The sequence below is a fragment of the Malassezia restricta genome, chromosome VI, assembly GCF_003290485.1.
Source record: "Malassezia restricta chromosome VI, complete sequence".
Taxonomy (NCBI): Eukaryota; Fungi; Basidiomycota; class Malasseziomycetes; order Malasseziales; family Malasseziaceae; genus Malassezia; species Malassezia restricta.
The window spans coordinates 61723-82848 of record NC_040198.1 but is presented as its reverse complement, the minus strand read 5'-3'; the positions used below and the strand labels follow the sequence as shown (position 1 = coordinate 82848).

The following is a 21126-nucleotide window of genomic DNA, read 5'->3' as shown; positions in this document are numbered from 1 at the left end:
AGGTACATCTTGGGTCCATAGAATTAGTTTTGATTACTGTATTCAGTTGATTCTGCGTTTGGCGCTCGTACAGAGCCTCGACCACGGATGCGGATTGCACCCCCTTCCGACACTGGAGACATGGAGCGTTCTCTTGCGTGATGCAAGTCATCATCTTTGTCCCAGTCACGGCCACGCCTTCCACCAATTCTATCGCGTAGGGATAAGGGCGTGTATTCTTCATCCATCTGTTCGGAGTTTTCTTTGCGAGAATCTCGTTCGCGTCTTTCCCGGCGCGAGCGTCTGTGACGTCGTTGAGAAGTCGGTTCACCAACGTCCAAGAGCCGCGTTACAATTTCTTTCCCAGCTCCACGGCCATGCTGCTTGTACCAGTTACTTTTTGATGCTGAGCGAGGAGACTTTGTATCGTAATTATGCAGTGCGAACCGAATCCAGGGGCCTTGGCGAAGTTGCCTGACACGACGGTGATCTTCGGACAGCATTTGGCGCTCTAATTCCTCAAGTTCCATTTCTCGATAAATTTCTGGCACCGGTTCCGTAGAGGAAGTAGATTTTGAGTGTTCTTCAGCAAGCTTAGATAAAACGTCAGGGAGCTCGGCCGCTGCTTGCTGTTCAATGGTATTGTAGAGCTTCCGAGGAAACGCCATTACGAGTCGCGCGCGCAAAAGAGGCGACTCTGGATCTTCGAAATTGGGTTCCCGTATGACATCATCTTCGACAGCATCATAACACAAGTGCTTCAAGCCCTCGAGTGCGCGCTCAGGTGACTCGAATACTAAGACACAACGCGTATCGTTAATCCATTCAACACCTTTGGCTTGTGCGCCCGAGTAGGCGACAAAAGCCATGAGTCGTGAGGTAGATAATTGTGTGATGAGTTCACCCTCTAGGTGCAAAGCAACGGGACGTATTGAGTCGCCATATTCAATCGGTGGAGCCGCTGGTGGGGTCCCCACATCTGGTGCTTCCTTGGTGGGAGCATGCAGAGAATCTCTCTCGTATTCATTCTCATCAATCTTTCTCTGCATTTCTTCGGGTACCGCATACATAATTTTCTTGGGAACATCGACATCGTTGGTCGATGCTTCTGATGTGCCCAAGTCCATGTTTTCCTCCGCCATGGCTGTCACAGGGAAACACGATACGACGTTGGAAATACATCGGCTGACTAAAGTCGCGCAAGTCGGCAGATGCGCAACTGTTGTCCTGCCGCACCTCGCGTGCTTGACTCGTGCATGTGGTGTTGATGGTCGATCATCCCAAGACGGCATCACTGCGCTCATCTCAGACCTATACCGACATGGATGACGTGGAATCTGGATCTCGAACATACCACCCAGGAAGCTCCTTTTTTTCCATCCACACAGACGCAGCCTGTAGCGCTTTAGACGGGAGGAGTTATCGTTTTGGTGGCGTGCTGAATGGAACGCGGCCCCGCCATGAAGAAGCAAATCTGTCCACCTATTCTGCTACGAAGGATCATATCCGACATGAAACTGCTGAGCTCGCAGATATTGGTGTCAACGATGAAAATCTGAGTGGGTATTCCGGTGCGACGTTAAGCCGTGCTGGTCATGCGGCTGTGCCCAAGACTGGTTTGGCTGAACCCAGGTTCCATTCCGACATGGGGGAGCTTAATGAGCGTACATGTCTTTTTCGAGGATGCTCTACACCGTATAGCGCCATTCCTGATACCCGAAACCTTTCTTATGGCACAGAGGCGATGGAGACATGGGACACGCAAGGGTCCTCTCTACCCTCTGAGCGCCATCCTCGTTTTTCGAGTTTGAGCCAAGATAATCACGCATACAGGTTAACCCATGTATGTCATTCGACATGGAGAGATGTGGGACATGTACTCATGGAACCTGTGCGCACCTTGCCCGCTGTGATCCTCGGTCTATTTCTCAATATTTTAGACGGAGTTTCCTACGGCATGATCACATTTCCCACTTCCTTGCCTATATTTTCCACCTTTGGAGGAGATGGCGTGTCGATGTTTTTTGTCACTTGCGTTGTATCGCAGCTGGTGTATACCCTTGGTGGCTCGATCTTCAAAGGTGGGAATGGGAGCATGATGATCGAAGTGGTGCCATTTTATCATCTCATCGTGAAAGATATTTTGCGTGTTGTGGGGGAAGACAATCCCTCTTCTCTCATTGCGACCACGATGGTGGCATTTGCCCTATCTTCCGTTCTCACGGGACTTTTATTTTGGCTCCAGGGTGTGTTTCATTTGGGCGTCTTAATCAGCTACTTCCCTCGTCACATTTTAGTTGGCTGCATTGGTGGCGTCGGTGTATTTTTGGTCGAAACTGGCATTGCTGTCACAGCGGGTCTGGAGTCCGAGAGTGGAGTCCAATACAATTGGGCAACAGTGCTACAGCTGGCCTCGAGTACAGAAACTGTCTTTCAATGGCTCCTTCCTCTGGTGCAGGCGGTGCTGCTGAATGTTATCTCATCTCGATGTCACTCGCCACTATTGATTCCTATGTACTTTCTTGTGGTCCTTGCCTTGTTTTATGTTATTTCATTGGGCATCCTTGGCTTAGACATGCCCACTCTCTGGGATCGCGGCTGGGTATTTGATGTTCGAGAGGCAGCAAATGCCCCCTTTTATCGTTATCTGACGTATTTCGATATTACTCAAATCAATTGGACTGCACTCTGGTCGACCCTTCAGACGCAAATGGCTCTTGTGTTTTTTGGCATCTTGCATGTCCCTTTAAACGTCCCTGCTCTCGGTGTGACGATAGGAGAAGACAATGTTGACTTGGATAAAGAACTCAGAGCGCATGGCGTATCGAATGTGGCAGCCGGGCTGCTTGGCACAGTGCCCAACTACTTGTGTTATGTCAATTCCGTTATGTTTTATCGCGTGGGCGGCGGCTCTCGTCTAAGCGGCATTATGCTAGCAGCTGGTACGACGATGGTCCTCCTTATAGGGCCCAGCCCTATAGGGTATTTGCCTATTATGGTTGTCGGTGCGCTAATCTTTGTATTGGGTATTGATTTGGTTCGTGAGGCACTTTGGGACACATGGGGTCGCGTCAACCGGCTAGAATATATCACTATTCTCATTATAGTGGTGGCCATGACGCTTACTGACTTTGTCATTGGGTGTTTGGTGGGGCTTGCTTTGGCATGTATTTTCTTTGTGATGCAAACATCGAGACGTAATGCAGTCCGCTCTGCACTTTCTGGTGCGGCTGCACGAAGCACCGTGCGGCGCCATTTGACACAGAGACGCTTCTTGGATGATGTGGCCAAGCAAACCAAGATTCTAAAGCTACAAGGCTCGTTGTTTTTTGGTACGATCAATTCCGTCGAATCGCTTGTAAGAAAAATGCTTGACTTGGACGAATGGCACAAAAACCCGATTAGCTTTCTCGTCATGGATTTTGGATTAGTGCAGTCTGTGGACTTTTCGGCTATGGAAGCCATGTTGCGAATACGCCGCATGCTCAGGACCAGAGATGTGCATTTGGTGTTTTGTGGTTTGAGCTTGGACGGAGACGTGGCCCATTCTTTGCAAAAAGCGGACTTATGGACTGATAGAGCTAATGGCCTCGATGTCTTTGCTACCCTGAATGAAGCATTGGAATGGACTGAAAATGAATACATCCGCGGACTGTATATGTTCAACTTGTCTATGACTGCCGGTGCTCTACGCCCATCCAGCATAGCAGGGCAAAGCACTTTTCGATCCATTCATCCTAAGCCAAAACCCACCGTAACCTACGATGAAGTGGACGAAAATCCGCCACGTTATGAACAACTACGTGAAGCTGCGAGACGCGTGACGCAAAATTTGCAAAAGGGCTTTGCCTTTATGCCTGGTATATCTTACGAAAATGGCGCATCTCAGCAGGACACATCCGCTGCGTCTATTTCACTTTTGTCTATCACACTGGGTCCCTACATGGACCATTCTCAAAAAAGTGAGCACCTGTTTCAGCTGATTAGTAAGGAGCTGAAAGAGATGGTGATTCCCAAAGATACCTTATTGTGGGACTGGAATGAGCAACCCGATGCTTTGTATTTTATTGAATCCGGTATCCTTAAAGCGCGGTATGCGTTTCCACAAGATGATTATGAGATTAGCGAGGCCATGTTGGCAGGCACCATTGCTGGTGAGCTGACATTCTTGGCACAACAGCCCCGAGACACCATGGTCAGAACAGAAGTGGACACGAAAGTTTGGCGTTTGGATGGTCAATCTGTGAAGAATATTGTTCATCAAGATACCCAAGCCTACACAATGCTTGTGCAATTGTTACTTCGCATTACGGCAGATGAACAAAACTGTCTCAGATCTTACCTAGTTTCTCAAATGAGCTAGTGGTGAATTGGTTACCAATCCTCCCCTTCCTCATCATCGCCCTGATCAACCGTCGAGAAGGCCAAGGTCTCTACACCACCCTCACCCTTCACTTCATTTTCAAATAGGACGTTGATTTGGCGAAGTGAGCCTGGATCGATTGTACCAACAACTTCCCACACGTCAGACCAGTCTTCTTCCTCTATCTTGGTGAACATGGCGATGAGTTTGTCCTTCAAGCGCTTGCCTTCTTTGGCTGGCATGGTCGCACAGATGCGCATTTGCGCACGTTCAATAGGAATAATAGACTTGGACTGTAGCAATTTAATGACATCCAAGGCTTGAGTTTTGGCCGATTTGGTGGGCTTAACACTGTAGTGCACGTCTTTCATGGCTTTTTCAATAATGCCTACCGTGTACGGTTTTTGGCTGTTTGGGTCAACACACATTTGGGCCACAATGCTGGCAATTTCGACCCAAAGTGTCGAAAGTTCATGACTTCGTTCCTTGTCGCCTACTTGAAGCTCGCCTTTTTTCAAAATTTCCAGCAGCACTTCAGTCACGTCAGATGTGCCGAACGCTTTTTGCAGGTCATCTTTGGACGCGACTTGACCTTTCGAAACATTTAGAAACACGTTTTCAATCTGGACCACTTCGTCTAAATCTTTTTCCACACCTGAACGCCATTCGCGCACCTTGTTCTTATAGCAAGCAATTTCAAAACGTTTGCCACCGCGTCGAAGACGAATGATGGATACATTCGTGAGTCTAGGTTAGACATGGCATGAAAAACGTACTTAAAATTGTTGGATGCTGCATGAACGTGTGAGTCGGTACATGTACGTACGCAGATTGATCCTGTTGTTAGCGACAACTCTACACGTACGGCATGGATATAGACAGTGGTTGGCACAAACACTGTTGTTGTAGCGAAAAAAAATAGCCCATGTGCGCACAAACCAATAATTATATCTTGCCAAACTAGACATTTGCTGGTATGCCAACTACGGAGGTCGCACGATACAGCGCCGCTTTAAAAAACAGCTTCGCTTATAAGACAACCATCCAAAGATGGCCTACTATATTGACGCAGGTAGTAGATGGCTTATTTCAACAATGCCACGCTCTATCTGTCCATGGTACTGCTTCCCATACCAAGGTTGAAGAGGCCAAGAGTATCATCGAACAAATTTCGCAGCTCAAGTACGAACTAACTCATAACAAGGCTCTTACGCCCATCGGAGTCAGATCGGATAATGCCCCCCGCATCGGCTCGTTTCACGCGCCAGCCACGGAGCCATATGACGATATAATCCGCCGATCTGACTTGACTTGGTTTCAATCAGACTGGCTCTTTGCGGAGTGCTATTTGTATCGACGACTCCGACATTTTTTCGAAATATCAAACGAATGGAAAGAACACGATCCTTTCATTAGTTTAAAGAACGATGCATTTCGTGCGTCCGGCCGTGGTGTTGGCGCATGTGCTACGTGGATGGATAATATATTGTCCAAGTCGGAAACGCATAATACCGCGAGCCCTGACACAAAAAGTATATTTCAAGATATGGTGTATTCCTCGTTGTGGGGGAATGCCATGGATCTGAGCCTATTGCTGAACATAACTGATGACGAGCTGCAAAAACGACAGAGCGCATCTGAAAAGGAGCGCTCTGACAAAATTCAACACATCATTGTCAACGACATGGACGCGCTATGGAATAAGGTGCGCGGCATTACAGAAGGTCGCGTTGACTTTGTGTTGGATAATGCTGGTTTTGAGCTCGTTACTGACTTTATGCTGGCTGATTTTATGCTTTCTCTCCGTGGACCCTTTGCGCGTGCGTCTGAAGAGCGAGCTAACGACATTGAAAGACGAATCCACCATGTTCTTCAGCGTGTATCGGAAGCGTCGAAAGTGGCCAATCGTGAAGAAAATCCGAGTCTTTTGGTTGTTTCAAAGTTACATCCGCCATCTGATGTAATGGCTGCATACCACAGAACAGGACAGCGCCACTTTGGAGAAAACTACGTTCAAGAGCTCGTCGATAAGGCTAGTGTGCTTCCTGACGATATTCATTGGCACTTCATTGGTGGTCTTCAAAGTAACAAAGCAAAGCTACTTGCGACTGTGCCAAACCTGTATGCTGTGGAATCGATTGACTCCGACAAATTAGCCACGGCCTTGGAAAAATCCTTGGCTAAACCAGAAAACACGGCTTTACGTGCGTATCCTTTGCATGTGTATATCCAAGTCAACACTAGCGGCGAAGAAGGAAAAAGTGGTCTACCAGCCATGTTGGCACCATGGAAAAACGACGACGCTCAACCACCGCTTTTAGCACTCGCCCAAAGGATCATGCTAGAATGTCCCCATATGAGACTTCAGGGACTTATGACTATCGGCTCCATGTCAAATAGCCAGGCTTCTCAAGAATCAAACGAAAACCCCGACTTTGCAACCTTGGTTTCATCCCGGCAACACCTGATGAATGCATTGACGCAGGATGCTAATTTTCTAGCTAAATTGTCCAAAGCAACATGGTGGACTCCGAATGGAAATGCCACAAATGTGTATGATGACTTGATGAAAAATCAGGATTTGGGCCTTAGTATGGGTATGTCCGCTGATATGCAAGCAGCTATTTCCATGGGAAGTACAAATGTCAGGATTGGAAGTGACTGCTTCGGACGGCGTACATCCAACAACGAGGCAGCTGATATTCGATCAGCCGAATTAGGAGAGTGGTCGAAACGCCCATTGGTGAAGGAAGTGGTCTTCCACCCAAAAAACATGCCCTGGTTTGTGAGTGACACATGCGTGCCTGACATATGGCGCATGTTAGACCAACTTTCTCAGCCAGACTTCTTCTCTTGCGCCCAGGATCTTGCAATGGAGCCTATTTATCGAATGGCTAAGCGCTGGCGAAGTCATTTTGAGGAGGGTCGATTTCGCCTTGCCATGCCTGATGATTCGCCTCTCGGAGCTAGTGCAGGTGCATTAAGTGACTACTGGACGTGGCCTGATAGCTATGAAACTATGCCTGAACGCGCTCCGGAGCTCTTCAGTCGACTGAAAACATCAGACTTGGTTTTATTCAAAGGCGACTTGAACTATCGCAAACTGACACAAGACGCTCAATGGCCAAGTTCCACGTCGTTTTCTCAAACTCTCGGGCCTTTGGCAGGAGAGGTAGCTCTCGTGGCGCTGCGCACTTGTAAAGCTGAGGTTTGTGTTGGCTTGCCTGAGGCGCAGGAGGCCAAGCTCTACGAATGCGATGATTCTTGGCGAACCAATGGGAAATGGGCAGGTACGCATCGAATCTCTTTCTACTCCTTACTGACGCGCCAGTGATCCAGTATGCTGCCTGTACCCAATCATCACGTGTATAGATCAGGCATCACGTGCGCCAACCTTACTCCGGGCTCACGTTATAAAGGCTGACTGACTCCAACGCGGGGAGCAATCCACATCTTCTTTGAACGTCCTTCTAGTTTAAGCTAGGAGGATTGCAAAGCTAGTAGACCATTTTCTCGAATCAATTGTGCTCAAGGCATAACCAGTACCGGGGCAACAAACGTACTTGTGCTCCCCCATTACCTATAAAGTAAACTTTTATCAACAGCTCGCCAAAAGAAGTCATCAGTATGGCCCCGGTCACTGCCTCAGCCGCCTTAGACCCAACCGCAGCGCGTCATGAGGAATCACAGACGATTAAGATTGCTTCTGACCGTCTAAACTACACGAGTGAGTTTATTACTGCTCAATATGAGTACCAAAACACGCACATTGAGCGTGTGGCTGGCCCCGACGGCAAAGAAGAACTTATTGCTAAACCTTTCAAGCAGGAGTTTGAATTCCGCACGTCGCGTGCTGTTCCAAAGACTGGTCTCATGCTGGTTGGAATTGGTGGTAACAATGGCACAACCATTACTGCTACCATTCTGGCCAATCGCCATCAGATCCAATGGCATAACAAGGAAGGTCTTCAAACACCTAACTACTATGGGTCCCTTGTACGTGCTTCGACTATCCGTCTTGGTAGTGATGCCAAGACTGGAAAGGATGTATGGGTTCCATTCAGCAATGTTCTGCCCATGGTTCACCCCAACGACCTCGTTATCGGTGGCTGGGACATTAACAGTGCTCCATTGGACAAAGCCATGACTCGCGCTAAGGTAATTGATTACGACTTACAACGTCAACTTGCCCCTAAGATGGCTGAGATAAAGCCCCTTCCATCTGTGTATTACCCTGACTTTATCGCGTCCAACCAAGAAGACCGCGCGGACAATGTGATTCCCGGTCAAGACAAGCAGGCGCATGTGGAACATCTGCGCAAAGACATTCGTGAGTTCAAGAAGCAGCATGGCCTCGACCAGGTTGTCGTCGTTTGGACGGCTAACACGGAGCGTTACTCGAACATCGTTCCTGGCGTCAATGACACTGCTGACAACTTGCTCCGAGCAGTGCAAGCGAACCATGAGGAAGTGTCACCCTCGACTATCTTTGCCATTGCATGCATTCTTGAAAATGTACCTTACATTAATGGTGCTCCTCAAAATACGTTTGTGCCGGGTGCCATTCAGCTTGCTGAGCGCCACAAGGCCTTCATCGGTGGTGATGACCTCAAGACAGGTCAAACGAAAGTGAAAAGTGTTTTGGCAGAGTACCTCGTGAACGCTGGTATCAAGCCGTTGTCTATTGCCAGTTACAATCACCTTGGCAACAATGATGGCTACAACCTCAGCTCCCAGCGACAATTCCGGAGTAAGGAGATTAGCAAGAGCAGTGTTGTGGATGACTGCTGTGAAGCCAACCACTTACTGTACCGTCCTAGTGAATTTTCTCAGGGAGGCGAAATGCACGCTAAAGGCGAGCGCCCTGATCACTGCATTGTCATCAAATACATTCCAGCTGTGGGCGACCAAAAAGTTGCTATGGATGACTACACAAGTGAACTGTGCTTGGGCGGTCGCAACCGCTTGTACGTGACGAACCTCTGTGAGGACTCCCTTCTAGCTAGTCCTCTCTTGATCGATCTTGCGATCATGGCTGAACTGATGACTCGTATCACGTACCGCGTACCGGGAAGTGAAGAATCGTCGTGGCAGTCAATGTATTCCATTTTGAGTTTGCTGAGCTACAGTCTCAAATCGCCTCTTGTCAAGCCAGGTACCGATGTGGTTAACAGTCTCAACCGCCAACGTGCAGCTGTGACCAATTTCCTTCGTGCCTGTCTTTCGCTGGCCCCTGAGAGCGACATGCTGCTCGAGACTCGTTTGTGGTAATTCTTTCTGCTCGTCTTTTCACTTCTTCGGCCGCATACTAAGCGTATATAGCCACTTTATCTATTGTTGGTGTTTCTTATCTATATTCAGGCTTGCCAACATGACGACAAGGCATGTTCCTTGAACCATCCGCTCCCTTTTTCTTCGTATTCGGCTCTGGTCACGGAAGAGGCGCGGAACAAGTCACTTTGCTCTGTGACCCACTCACGCATACCACGCCAAGGATCGAAACGAGGGCACTGCGCACGGCGTACAGACAAGGGTGCATTTGGTGGTAAATAGGACTGAAGAGAATTGCTCAGCCGTGCATCAAAGCCTGGCAATGACGAGTAGCGTCCAGTCACAAAGACATTACGAATCATTCGGTCTCGGATCGTTTGATCCACAGAGAACAAAACATGGCGACCAAGCTCTGCGACACCTGCTTGGTCCACACCTGCAATGAGCGGCTGCCAGGAAATCTCAGGTACACGAATTCGCTCGACATTCAGATGGAGCTGATGGTACTGGATCGGATCATCCATATCCAAACGAGACGGCTGACCATACAGAAAAGTTTGAGTGAGGCGGGTTTTACGCGCCTGTAAGGCTTCGTATGTGCTTTCATCTGTGAATGCATCATCAAACTGAAGAAGCTTTTGCTCAATTTCTGCGAGTGTGACATAGTCTTGGGCTTCTTCTTCCTCGTTTGTGGCGTCGTTAATAGTACGATAAACTGACCAATCATTATCATTGGCGCCAAATGTGTCTTCGTCATCGCCACGCTTACGTCGCCGGTGTGAATCAGATGATGAAGCATCTTGTTCGCTTGCAAGTGCAGTGATATTGCGCATACGTTGCTGAGCGGCTGCACTTTTGCGGTTAGGAAGCATTTCCCGGAGCCTTTTGCGCTCTTCAATTCTAGCAATCGATTCTTGGTGTTGCGTGCGCATCTTGCTCAGCCAAGCAGCTAGATTTTCAGTGCGCTCACGAGTTTCACGCTCTTCTTCTTCAGCTTGTAAGCGCTTTTCTTTTTCTTTCTCAGCGCGCGCACGCAATCGAGCTTCGTGACCCGCTTTGAGCAAGCGCTGCCTGCGCTTCTCTTTGATGCCTTCTTCATCCAGCTCATTGTCAGGAACATCGACAAGAGGAAATTCAGGCTCCTTCTTCTCCTCTTCAAATTCTTCGCCCTGTTCTTCTGCGCGGAACTTGCGCACAGCAGTGTCAAGTCGTTTGAGTGTGCGATCGAATTCTTGTTCAGTCTCAAAACCGTCCGCCTCAAGTCTTGCTTGGTACTCCTCCGGTGACTCCTTTTCCTTCCACTCGCTTAATAGGGTATAATACTTGAGATCATTTTCGTTTCTTTGGGCCTTTTCCAATCGCATTATCCTGGTTTGTTCCTGCAGACGACGCCCAGCTGCACGCTTGCGTTCAGCAATTTGATCGAGTTCTTCCTTGGTTTTCTCTTTATACTCAGGTGCAGAATAAGGCAACTGTACGACGCGATCCACCTTAGCAAGCACATCGGGATCCTGGAATGACCGAAGCTCTGCATCATAGTCCAATGACGTATAACATAGCTCTTCCAGCATGCATTGGGTTTCATAAGGCGTGATACGTTGAGGACAATTGGGATACTTGAGTTGTAAAAGACGCAGCAGAAAATCGGACGCAAGCAAGCCGCCCCATGAAAGACGCTTAGCATTTTCGAGATATCCACGCCCTTGTACAAGAGGGACAATTGCTGTCGTGGTTCTTCCTGCTGAGACGACGAGACCGTTGTCACGTACATTGTTGGCATAAGCCGAGAATAAAGCGTCTAGGCCGTAATTGACGGACTGCACTCGATAGGCCTCAAACAGCAACTCGTTCATTTGACCGCGACTGTATTCTGGATTGCATAAAGGTTCAGTCAATAACAAAGGATGATCGACACGATCTGTATCGATTCCGAGCTTGGAAAAAGTATTGTCTAACATATACTCCATAGTGTCAAAACCGCACACAACATTGCCATCAAAGGGACTTTTGATGTTACCCCTTGACTGTGCGTCAGCATAGCAGTCCGTGCCACACAACACCATGTTAGCAGATCGCTTCCGATCACGGAACCTAGATACAATATTTTCGCATGTATACATGGGCGAATCCGATTCATTGGAAGAAAAACCTGCACGCAGTTCAGAGGAGCCTAGCATTCGTATTCATCCCACGCCGTCACAACGTACCATTGTCAATTAAAAGCGGAGCCTTTTGAGACCAATGTACGGTATCCCGGTATCGCCTTTTTGGAGTGATCGAATGTACGAAAGGCCATTCTCTAACACTCAAGATAGAGTCGGACGCCGTGGACGCACTCATTTCAGCACCAAGTATCTGAGGCGCGCGACACTCGACAGCGATCGACGTGCATCTCCGTGTTCTTGAGAGGCGCCATCTACTCTCGGCCGAAACATAAATCCCATCCTGTCGTTTCTCTGAAATGCAAGTCAAAGAAGGCATCAGCCGAGGTCGCACTGCAATTCAGGGCCTATGCATCTTGGCGGTAATAATTCTGAACATAACAGATTATTGGCTCATGTCATTTGCCCCACGCCTTTGTATAATTCTGCAAACACCGCACACACCCCAACGTCGACGCAGCCATAAACTTTTTTGAGGCGATACTACACTTGTCCCAGTGACCTCCGCCGACATGGAAAAAGAAGCTTGGGAAGGCGGCGTGAGACGCCGCCTCCCTGCATATGATGCTGGTGTTGGCGGTGCCTCATCACCCGCTGGACATATGCATCAACCAGGTAAGCCTATTGGTTTTTTGGCAGCTCGCAAAACACCTTATGCAAAAAAACTGCTGTCCAAGCGCCTTATCCTCTTCACTGTCGTTATCTTACCGTTTTTAATCATTTTCAATCTTTTTTTGATATGTGTTCCCATTCTATGGGGCGTGGCAAACCATACCCTTGCTGTGTCTGTTATGCACATTTATGCCTCGAACTTAACCAATATCAAAGAAGATAATTTTGAGCTCACAATAGAGGGTCAGGTCAAAAAGGCTGGTGTCTTTCCTGCTCACATATTCTTCCGTGAACCAGTCCATGTTACATGGAATACTGTTCCATCAGATGACAGACCCATGCGCGAAGTGCAACTTGGCCATTTCCCGTTGGAAAGAATAGGTGTCGCAGCTGGACATGGCCGCATCAAACAAATAACTCGCTTCAATATTACAGATGTTCCATCATTTACAGAATTCACCAAGTTTCTCATCCAAACAAAGGAATTCACTTGGCGACTCACTTGTAATAATGTGCATATTGAAGCGTTCTCGTTTTTGCCTACATTTAAGAATTTGAAGTTAACGAAGGATGTCGTTTTCAATGGTATCAACAATTTTGAAGACGTTAAAATCTTGGATTTCAAATTGCCTGCTGCAGATCCACAAGGTGGTATCTCTTATGAGGCATATACAAGCGTTTATAATCCCTCTCCATTCGGTGTACAGCTCGGTCGATTGTCTCTGGATCTTTACGCTTATGGCATGCACCTAGGTCCAGGATATTCACCAAATATCAACATTACGCGTGGTATTAATTATGTCAAGCTGACAGGGCGCATTCTTCCAAAGACAGACTCTCGAGACTTGAGTAAAATGAGTGAGATTTTCACGAAATACATCAATCATGAGGTGACACCTACCGTTGCTGTTGGTAAAGATATAACAAATGTCGATTATGAAGTACCCTCATGGCTTAGGGAAGCAATCAAGGTTCTCCGGCTTCAAGTTCCGTTCCAATCGCCAGAACCGATCAATCCAATCAAGCAGGTTACCATCATGCAATTCAACTTGACGTATCCGCCAGGTGGCGACGCATACGGCCCAATGGCGTCGTCAGACAGCTTAAGTGCCCAACTCGCTGTCCCCTTTGGTTTCCCATTGCGGGTTGTATCTGCGAAAAACGAGATCACGATCGTTAATGAGAAAAACGGCAAGCCGATTATTATGGTCAATGGTGTGAATTCGGCGGCTGAGACTAGTCTTGATGTCATTTCTGCTGGTCAGACAGAGGGTACTATCTATCTTACGCTAAAGCCTAGCCCTATGTCTCTCCCAAGCCAAAGTGATGATGCTCGTAAAGAATTCGAGGATTTCCAGAAAGAATTCACATTTGCTAAAGAAGATATCAAATACTTTAATGGCACCTCGAAAGCACTTACTGAGACTCCTGTGGGTACCGTGCTTTTAAATGGTATTAAGTTTTCGGTTGAAAGTGGATTGTTAGGGTTGCAGGGTCTAAATCATTATCCAACATTGGTGCTTGGTTTAGATGTGATCGGAGGAACGCGTGATAACATCAATATAAAAGTCAACACTTCCATCTTTAATCCATCCAATGTAAATCTTGATGTTGGTACAACTACCTTGCTGATGATCAAGGAGATCGTGGTAGGATCTGTCACATTACCTGACCTGAAGCTGGCTATCGGCAACAATACACTGGAGATTGATGCCAAGTTCAATCCAAACGCCGGTCCCCAAGGACTGGAGATGCTTAACCGATTTATATCTGGTATTAACACTAAATTTAACATTAGTGGCTATGAAGATTCGACTTCAATCGCTTCATTAAAGCCGGCATTCTCCGCGGTTCGAATAAATTCAACGTTACCAGGTCTGCAGCAAAAGCTGGTTCAATCTACGAAGTTGAAGGTATTAGACTCGACGGGGAACAAGGATGATGTGGCTCAAGCAGTCGTATCATTGAGTAATCCATTCACTTCCTCTCTTTCAATTACTCACATTATTTCAAATGTTACATCGCACGGACTTTTCATTGCATCATTGGATACGGATACTCAATTTAACGCTGGTGGAAAGAAAGTGTCGCAATCTCCTTTGCTAGATCTTCACTTAAACTTGTATCCACCAGATATTTTTGCGTTGGTACGTGACTATGCTCTGGATGCTGGTTTGGATGTGATGCAGCTTGATGCTATTGTAAAAATTGGTGGTTATACCTATTCAGATACAACAAATGCGAACAGCCTTAAAAAGCATAAAAATGGGAAACGGCACGTTCTCGATGGTGGCACATTAAGAAGTGAAGACTCTGGTAACTCGTTCCGTGCTGGGCATGAGCTTGAGAAGCGTAAAACGAATATGTTCACAAACTTCAATATAGTTGATTTCACTGACAAGGCGTTTTCAAAGGCTCAAGTAAACCTCAATATTTTGTCTACGTGCAACATTGGTGACTATCAGACAGAGCTTCAGTTTGTTCAGTCGAATGTTCCTCTCCAGACTGATGATACACTGCACAAATTGCTTCCCGTTTTAGCCAAGCCGATTGTGCAGAAAATTATTGATGGTGCAATTTTGACCATTGAAAGTGTAACTATTCTGGATCCTAAGCCCAAATCTTTTGTCACGTCATTGAAGGGCTCAATTACCCATTCTGGTCCATTTGATGCATCTATTTCATTTCCCGATGGTCTTCAGGTGTCATGGAATGGTAAAGTTCTTGGTCAACTAAAGATGCCTGATATTAAATTAGCTGCAGATGAAGGCGCTCAGCTTGATCTAAATGCGGAATTTGCCGTTGCAGACGTGGATGGATTGACCGAGTTCACAAAATTCCTGTTGACGAAACCAAGCTTTATTTGGAACATTCAAGGAAAGAACTTGCGAGTTTCAGCTCTGGGTATCGAGGTCGGCGGTCTTGACATTTCCAAGACAATCATCTTGACAGGCTTTAATGGCTTGAAAAATAAGGTTCGAATTACTGACTATGATCTCCCGTCAAATGACCCCGCTGGAGGTATCCACCTCACCGCTGAGTCTGACATCACGAGTCCATCGCAAGTTGGTGTTCGGTTGTCCCGATTTGGTGTCAGTGTCTGGAGCAATGGGACAAATCTTGGCCCAACGGCCGCAGAATCTGAATTTACTTTAAATCCGCTTTCAAGTACAAATCTGCCTCTAGCTGGCCGCCTGAAGCATCAATCAGATGACGGGGACTTGGAGGTTCTATCCAACATCTTCACCAACGTGGTCCATGGTGAAACCATTCCCCTTACTATTCAAGGTGAATACGCTGGTCCATCTGAAGTAACCTGGCTTAATGAAGGTATCAAGTCGCTTAAAGTGAACACTATTCTTCCTGCGAAACACTTTAGCGTTATCAAGGCCATTGACATAAATCAATTGACGTTGATGTTTTCGAAAAAGGCACCATGGGAGCCCAAAGCAAGTTCTAATAATACCCAAGCACCGTTCTACTTGCCTTTCGGATTTCCGATCAACATCAAGCAGACAGGTGGTGGCTTTATTGAAAACTACAAGAGCACTGATATCGCAGTTCTTAACATTCCCTATTCACCTGCACAAACGCAGGTCAGGGCGCGCATTCTAACGCTTGAGTTTAAAAACTCTCCCATGTCTGCGTACTCAAGCAAACACGCCCAATTTTCTCAATTTATTGCTGATACGACAAAGCAGGACTGTGTCAAGTTCCAGCTTCATGGCAAAGCCAATGCTAAAGCGGATACTGCGGCTGGTTATGTAACGGTGTCGGATATTTCTTTCTCGGTTGAAACATCCCTTTTAGGTATTCAAAATTTAAACGCACGGCCTGTTTTCGTGGCAAACCTTGATGTGAAGCATGGTTTCAAGGACTACTTGTTGATTACTGTGAATTCATTCATGTACAATCCATCTCATATCTCCGTCGGAACCGGAGATGTATCATTCAACCTCGAGTTTCAGAATCACATGATTGGCACTGTGGATATTCATGATCTTGTGCTTGAGCCAGGTCTGAACAAAAAGTTCACGAATGTGAAGTATCATCCCCATGGTGCTGCAAATATTGCCGCGGGTCAAACGATGCTGGAAAATTATGTTCAGGGCATCGAATCTACTACCAAAATTCATGGCACAAAGGATACCACTGATATTGCTTCTTTGAAGCAAGCCATGTCTGGTATTGACCTTATGGTAAAGATTCCGCCTCTTCATAAGCTTATTATTCTCGAAGATCGCCTTGTGATTCCCAAGAACATTGATAAAACGCATATTGCACAAGCCAGCTTCCAGCTGGCTAATCCTTTTACGGCGTCCATCAATCTGATCAAAGTTGATGCAAAAGCGTCCTACAAAGGCATCTTTCTTGGTCAAATCAACGATGACCTGTCTAAGAACCCTATTCGGGCTAATGGCCACCAGACCATCACTTCTCGTACCCTGCCGATCAAAATGGATCTGAATCCGAAGAATCTTATTCGATTTATAAAGCAAGCAGCAGCTGATACTGGGACAGATTTGGGACCCTTGGAGCATGAATTTGACCTGGTCATGGCAATGAAGAACACCGAGACCAGTATCAAGGCAATGCCAGATTCAAGTCCTCCTAATTGCCACTCGGGACATCAATTTGACGTTTTTGGTGCTGTATTTAGTCTCCTCAAAGGTCTCAAGGTCACTCTTGATATAAAGTCAACAGTCAAGATTGATGACTACAAAACAGATTTGAACTTCAAGCAGGAGCCTGTGCCTACAGACACAGATGATACTGCTTTGTATCTCATTGGTCCAGTGGGCAAACCTATCGTGCAACGTATTGTGAATGAAGCGGTGCTGGCATTTTCAGTCGCCAATGCCACAAATCTTAGGAATGATGGCTTTGATGTATCACTTCGTGGTAAATTGGTCAACACTGGTCCCTTCGACGCTCAAATTGAGTTTCCTGAAGGCGTCTCTGTGACTTGGAGCGGCAAAGATATCGCAAAAGTATATCTGCCACCAGTCTGCGCCAAGGCGGACGAAGGCGTTCCCAACTATAATACCAAGGGCCAGCTTAAAATCATTGATCACAAAGCCTTCACTGAGTTTTCAACTCATATTCTTCACAACAGACAATTTAAATGGACCATTCACTCCAATAAACTTCGTGTTCGTGCTTTGAACATCATTTTCAGCGACGTTCACATTTCCAAAGATCTAACATTTGACGCATTCAATGGTCTTCCGGGCGTGAAAATCACCAACTTTGACATTCCTGGTGAGACAAAAGACTCGCTGAAAATTACATCAGGTACCATGATTCCCTCGCCTGCGAGTCTTGGGATTCAGCTTGATACTGCTAACTTTTTGATCTTTTACAAGAACCGCCTTCAAGGTCCGATTCATTCGAATAATTTGTTTATTGGAGCTCATACAACGACAAGCGCAACGTTACACGGCTTTATTACTCGCAAAGACAGTGATGCAGACAGAGACATAACAGGGGATTTGTTCTCCAATTATCTTCAAGGTAAGAACAAGACCCTTTCCATCAAAGGCGATTCCGTCGTTACCAGAGCAAACGGTAACAAGCCTGTGAAATGGCTGACTGCGGCATTCAAATCGTTGACGCTTAAAGTGGTTTTACCTGGAAAGATCTACGACATTGTTAAGTCAGCCCAGATTATCGACATTTTTGTCACGATGATGGAACAGCGAGACACTTGGTCCCCGCGTATTGCCTCTAACATGACTTTAGCCCAGTATGCGAATCCATTGCATTTCTCTCTGAAACCAATGAAGATATCACTGAGTGGCATTTTGTCTTTCGAAGGCGCGGATGCTGCGCGCCTGGAGCTCCCATTATTGAGAGCGAGTGCTGGCATCTCACATGGTCCAGAAGACCAACAGCCCCTCGCTCTATCTTTCAAAAACCAACGATTGCAAGCGATGGATCACGGTGCATTTGCAAATTTTCTGGGCAAAATTGCATACACGTCTCGTGTGTCGTTCCAGGTAAGAGGATCCGTGGGAATCATTGGTCATATGGTAATTGGTGATATTCCGGTCAAGGGCATTCCATTCTCAGGCATCACCTCGAGCTTAGCGGGCTTTAATAGCTTCACTGGTGAGGCAGATACCTACAAGGCCGACGTCAAAGGTGCAACTCCTCAATATCTTGATATGAGTGTTCGAATGCGAATGAAGAACCCAAGTAACATTACACTCAAGACAACTGGCATGAAGCTCCCTTCTTTCCATGAAGGTACATACTTTGGGCGAGCATTGCTGGATGACAAAACCATTGTACCTGGTATCAATGATATTGATGCCATTGCTAGATACCAGCCGAATGATCCCAACAACACAGTTGCGCAGTCTGTTGTCCAGAAGTTTCTTCAGCCGAAAGAACATCAACCAAAGGAAATTAGGTATATTGTCCCAATTGAGATCCAGGGTAAAGGGTTCGAGAATGCGAATCCGCCTTTATCTCCATTTGCATCATTGGTTCCAGGTCTCGCACAAGTACATGCCAAGTCTTCTTTCCCCGGCATGGGTTCAAGATCATTGGAGTATGTTGATAACTATATCGACCTTTTGGGTCTATTTGCGGGTCCGGATTTGCGACCTTTTGCAAGAGTACGACTTCATTTCAAAAATGATGCGCCGTCTCCTCTCGAAATTATTACGATTCAAAGTGATGCGAGGGTGGCAGGAGAGAGTGAATCGGTGGAGAAGATCGCGACCTTCTTTGTTGATTTCCATTACCTTTTAAGAACTGATCCAAGGTGCAAGAGTCCCTGTTACATGAGAGCAGCCAAAGCCACTAAGGTGGACCCTGGCCGTCACACGTGCTGCATGGTTCCTAACGTATTGCTTTACCAAGGTTTGCTTCCAACTTACAAGCTGCTGGGCAACAAGGTTGATGTATATAACCAATTGCGAGTCCAAGTTGGTGGTAAAAACGGCATTATTCTTCCGTCCATCCATTTCAACGAATTTTATGTCCCCACGACATACCAAATTTCCATTGGTGAAACCCCTGTGCTTAATATTACGAATGCTGCTCAATTTATCGGCGGTTTGACCAAGGCACTGTCCATGATGAACAGACAAGAAAAGCTACGATTAGCACAAGGAATAAAGAAAGCAGGACGAAATCACATTGCCACCTTGGTTGACAATGGCATGAAAGATCTTATTTGTGGTGTTGAAGATCTGATTCCACTTGATTTCCTTGACCTTGCTGGATGTAAGAAGAAAGGAAAAATGACATCGAACGCGTCTCAAAAATCAACCAGTGGTGGTTTGAAGGTTTCTGATGCATCGTCGCGTTCATCTAAGGCGCAATCGTCTCCCACTCCTAAAGGTGGTAAAACATCAGATACTCACCAGTCCATGAATTCTCAAAATCAAAAAACCACGAGCACAGCTGGTAACAAATCTAGCGATGATGACGATCACAACGGTAAAAATTCGAACAGCGGAAATCAAGATGGCGGGGACAAGCATACTTCCTCTGGGCAGATACTCGACTCAGGCCAAAGCTCTAAAGGCAACAACAAAGGTGAAGGCTTAGGCAATCTTTTTGGCTGAAATGCCATATTTGTTAACGGCAAGAAAATCAACCATGAATGGACTTGGCAGTACTATTTCAACTTTCATTCCTACCTGACTTGGTTTCTTTTCGTAGATATGTACATATACTTGTCCGCACTCGTCGTACAACACAGGTCCCCAGCATAATTTTGGTGGAGGTGAAATAGGGCGTTTTTGAAACACACCATGACGTCGAGCGCTCCTCTGGTATCCACAGCACTACGTCCACTTCGAGTATGCAACATACCTTATTATGTTCCATATAAAGTTGGCATTCAGTTACAAGAATCTATGATTGAACGTAGAGCCAATGCCCGATCGATCCTGCGACAAAACGGTATCCCGCATACAGCATCATCCCTGGGTGTGCCGCCTGGTTTCCAAAAATATCTTGACATTGCCCAAACTGATTTTCTATTACTATTACAGCATACGCCTGTATACACTCTTGGTCGACGCAACGACGACGCTGCTTTATCAGCTGCCTTAACTTCCCCTAATGTCGACATCGTGAAAACGCGTCGTGGCGGATTGCTGACTTATCACGGCCCAGGTCAGCTTGTCGGCTATCCTATCCTTGACCTCGGGCTGATGAATGTACGTATCTAAGCACATTTACCCCAGTTATCTACTCGATGCTACATAGCACGACTTCAAGACATATTACGGAAAAGTCTGTCTCATGACGAAATTCAGCTTCAGACAATTAATTCACCAGCTGATGATTCCAAATACACTGGTGTCTGGTCAGATCCCACCCATAAGATTGCTTCCATTGGCGTGCAAGTGCAACATCGAGTCACTTCACACGGTTTCGCGCTAAATGTTCACACGAATGCGCTAGATGGTTTTCGAAAAATTGTGGCATGCGGACTTCCTGATGTATCTCTAACATGCATCGATGAGCAACTTTCTTGGCATGGTAAGAAATCACAAATTACATTGATTCAAGTCGCGAATATCATTGCTAATGAATTCGGGAAAAATCTCAATCGAGATGTTGACTTGATTGATGATATGAGCTTTGTCACGAGCACTAAATTCGATGGTACGCAAGTGCTGAAGCAAATAGTGCTTGACGGGGAATGTATCCCCACGAATTAGCTTGTTCCCGTGGCCAAGCTGATCGACCCTGTTTAACCGTATTGTGGAGGGC

At 46.5% G+C, this 21126-nt stretch overlaps 8 protein-coding genes across 8 annotated transcripts; 5 read left to right on the top strand and 3 right to left on the bottom strand.

Moving 5' to 3' along the window:
- Nucleotides 1-23: 23 nt before the first annotated feature.
- MRET_3402 (uncharacterized protein) lies at nucleotides 24-1121 on the bottom strand (the record flags this gene model as incomplete). Its single annotated transcript, XM_027630029.1, has 1 exon — nucleotides 24-1121. One exon carries the CDS (start codon nucleotides 1119-1121, stop codon nucleotides 24-26), a length of 1098 nt encoding a protein of 365 aa, XP_027485799.1.
- Nucleotides 1122-1246: 125 nt separating this feature from the next.
- MRET_3401 (sulfate permease, SulP family) lies at nucleotides 1247-4342 on the top strand (the record flags this gene model as incomplete). The annotated part of the gene is made up of 1 exon (XM_027630028.1): nucleotides 1247-4342. The coding sequence occupies one exon, from the start codon at nucleotides 1247-1249 to the stop codon at nucleotides 4340-4342; it is 3096 nt and encodes a 1031-aa protein (XP_027485798.1).
- Nucleotides 4343-4353: 11 nt separating this feature from the next.
- Nucleotides 4354-5269, bottom strand: MRET_3400 (ribosome maturation protein SDO1; the record flags this gene model as incomplete). The annotated part of the gene is made up of 4 exons (XM_027630027.1): nucleotides 4354-5089; nucleotides 5119-5134; nucleotides 5169-5179; nucleotides 5208-5269. 4 exons carry the CDS (start codon nucleotides 5267-5269, stop codon nucleotides 4354-4356), a joined length of 825 nt encoding a protein of 274 aa, XP_027485797.1.
- A 49-nt stretch (nucleotides 5270-5318) lies between these two features.
- MRET_3399 (PLP dependent protein) lies at nucleotides 5319-7714 on the top strand (the record flags this gene model as incomplete). Its single annotated transcript, XM_027630026.1, has 2 exons — nucleotides 5319-7632; nucleotides 7674-7714. 2 exons carry the CDS (start codon nucleotides 5319-5321, stop codon nucleotides 7712-7714), a joined length of 2355 nt encoding a protein of 784 aa, XP_027486159.1.
- A 255-nt stretch (nucleotides 7715-7969) lies between these two features.
- MRET_3398 (myo-inositol-1-phosphate synthase) lies at nucleotides 7970-9613 on the top strand (the record flags this gene model as incomplete). Its single annotated transcript, XM_027630025.1, has 1 exon — nucleotides 7970-9613. One exon carries the CDS (start codon nucleotides 7970-7972, stop codon nucleotides 9611-9613), a length of 1644 nt encoding a protein of 547 aa, XP_027486158.1.
- Nucleotides 9614-9699: 86 nt separating this feature from the next.
- On the bottom strand, nucleotides 9700-11953 carry MRET_3397 (actin-related protein 5; the record flags this gene model as incomplete). Its single annotated transcript, XM_027630024.1, has 2 exons — nucleotides 9700-11783; nucleotides 11821-11953. The coding sequence occupies 2 exons, from the start codon at nucleotides 11951-11953 to the stop codon at nucleotides 9700-9702; spliced, it is 2217 nt and encodes a 738-aa protein (XP_027486153.1).
- Nucleotides 11954-12287: 334 nt separating this feature from the next.
- MRET_3396 (protein of unknown function (DUF3712)) lies at nucleotides 12288-19967 on the top strand (the record flags this gene model as incomplete). The annotated part of the gene is made up of 1 exon (XM_027630023.1): nucleotides 12288-19967. The coding sequence occupies one exon, from the start codon at nucleotides 12288-12290 to the stop codon at nucleotides 19965-19967; it is 7680 nt and encodes a 2559-aa protein (XP_027486152.1).
- Nucleotides 19968-20156: 189 nt separating this feature from the next.
- MRET_3395 (lipoyl(octanoyl) transferase) lies at nucleotides 20157-21074 on the top strand (the record flags this gene model as incomplete). The annotated part of the gene is made up of 2 exons (XM_027630022.1): nucleotides 20157-20567; nucleotides 20595-21074. The coding sequence occupies 2 exons, from the start codon at nucleotides 20157-20159 to the stop codon at nucleotides 21072-21074; spliced, it is 891 nt and encodes a 296-aa protein (XP_027486151.1).
- Between the last annotated feature and the right edge of the window lie 52 nt (nucleotides 21075-21126).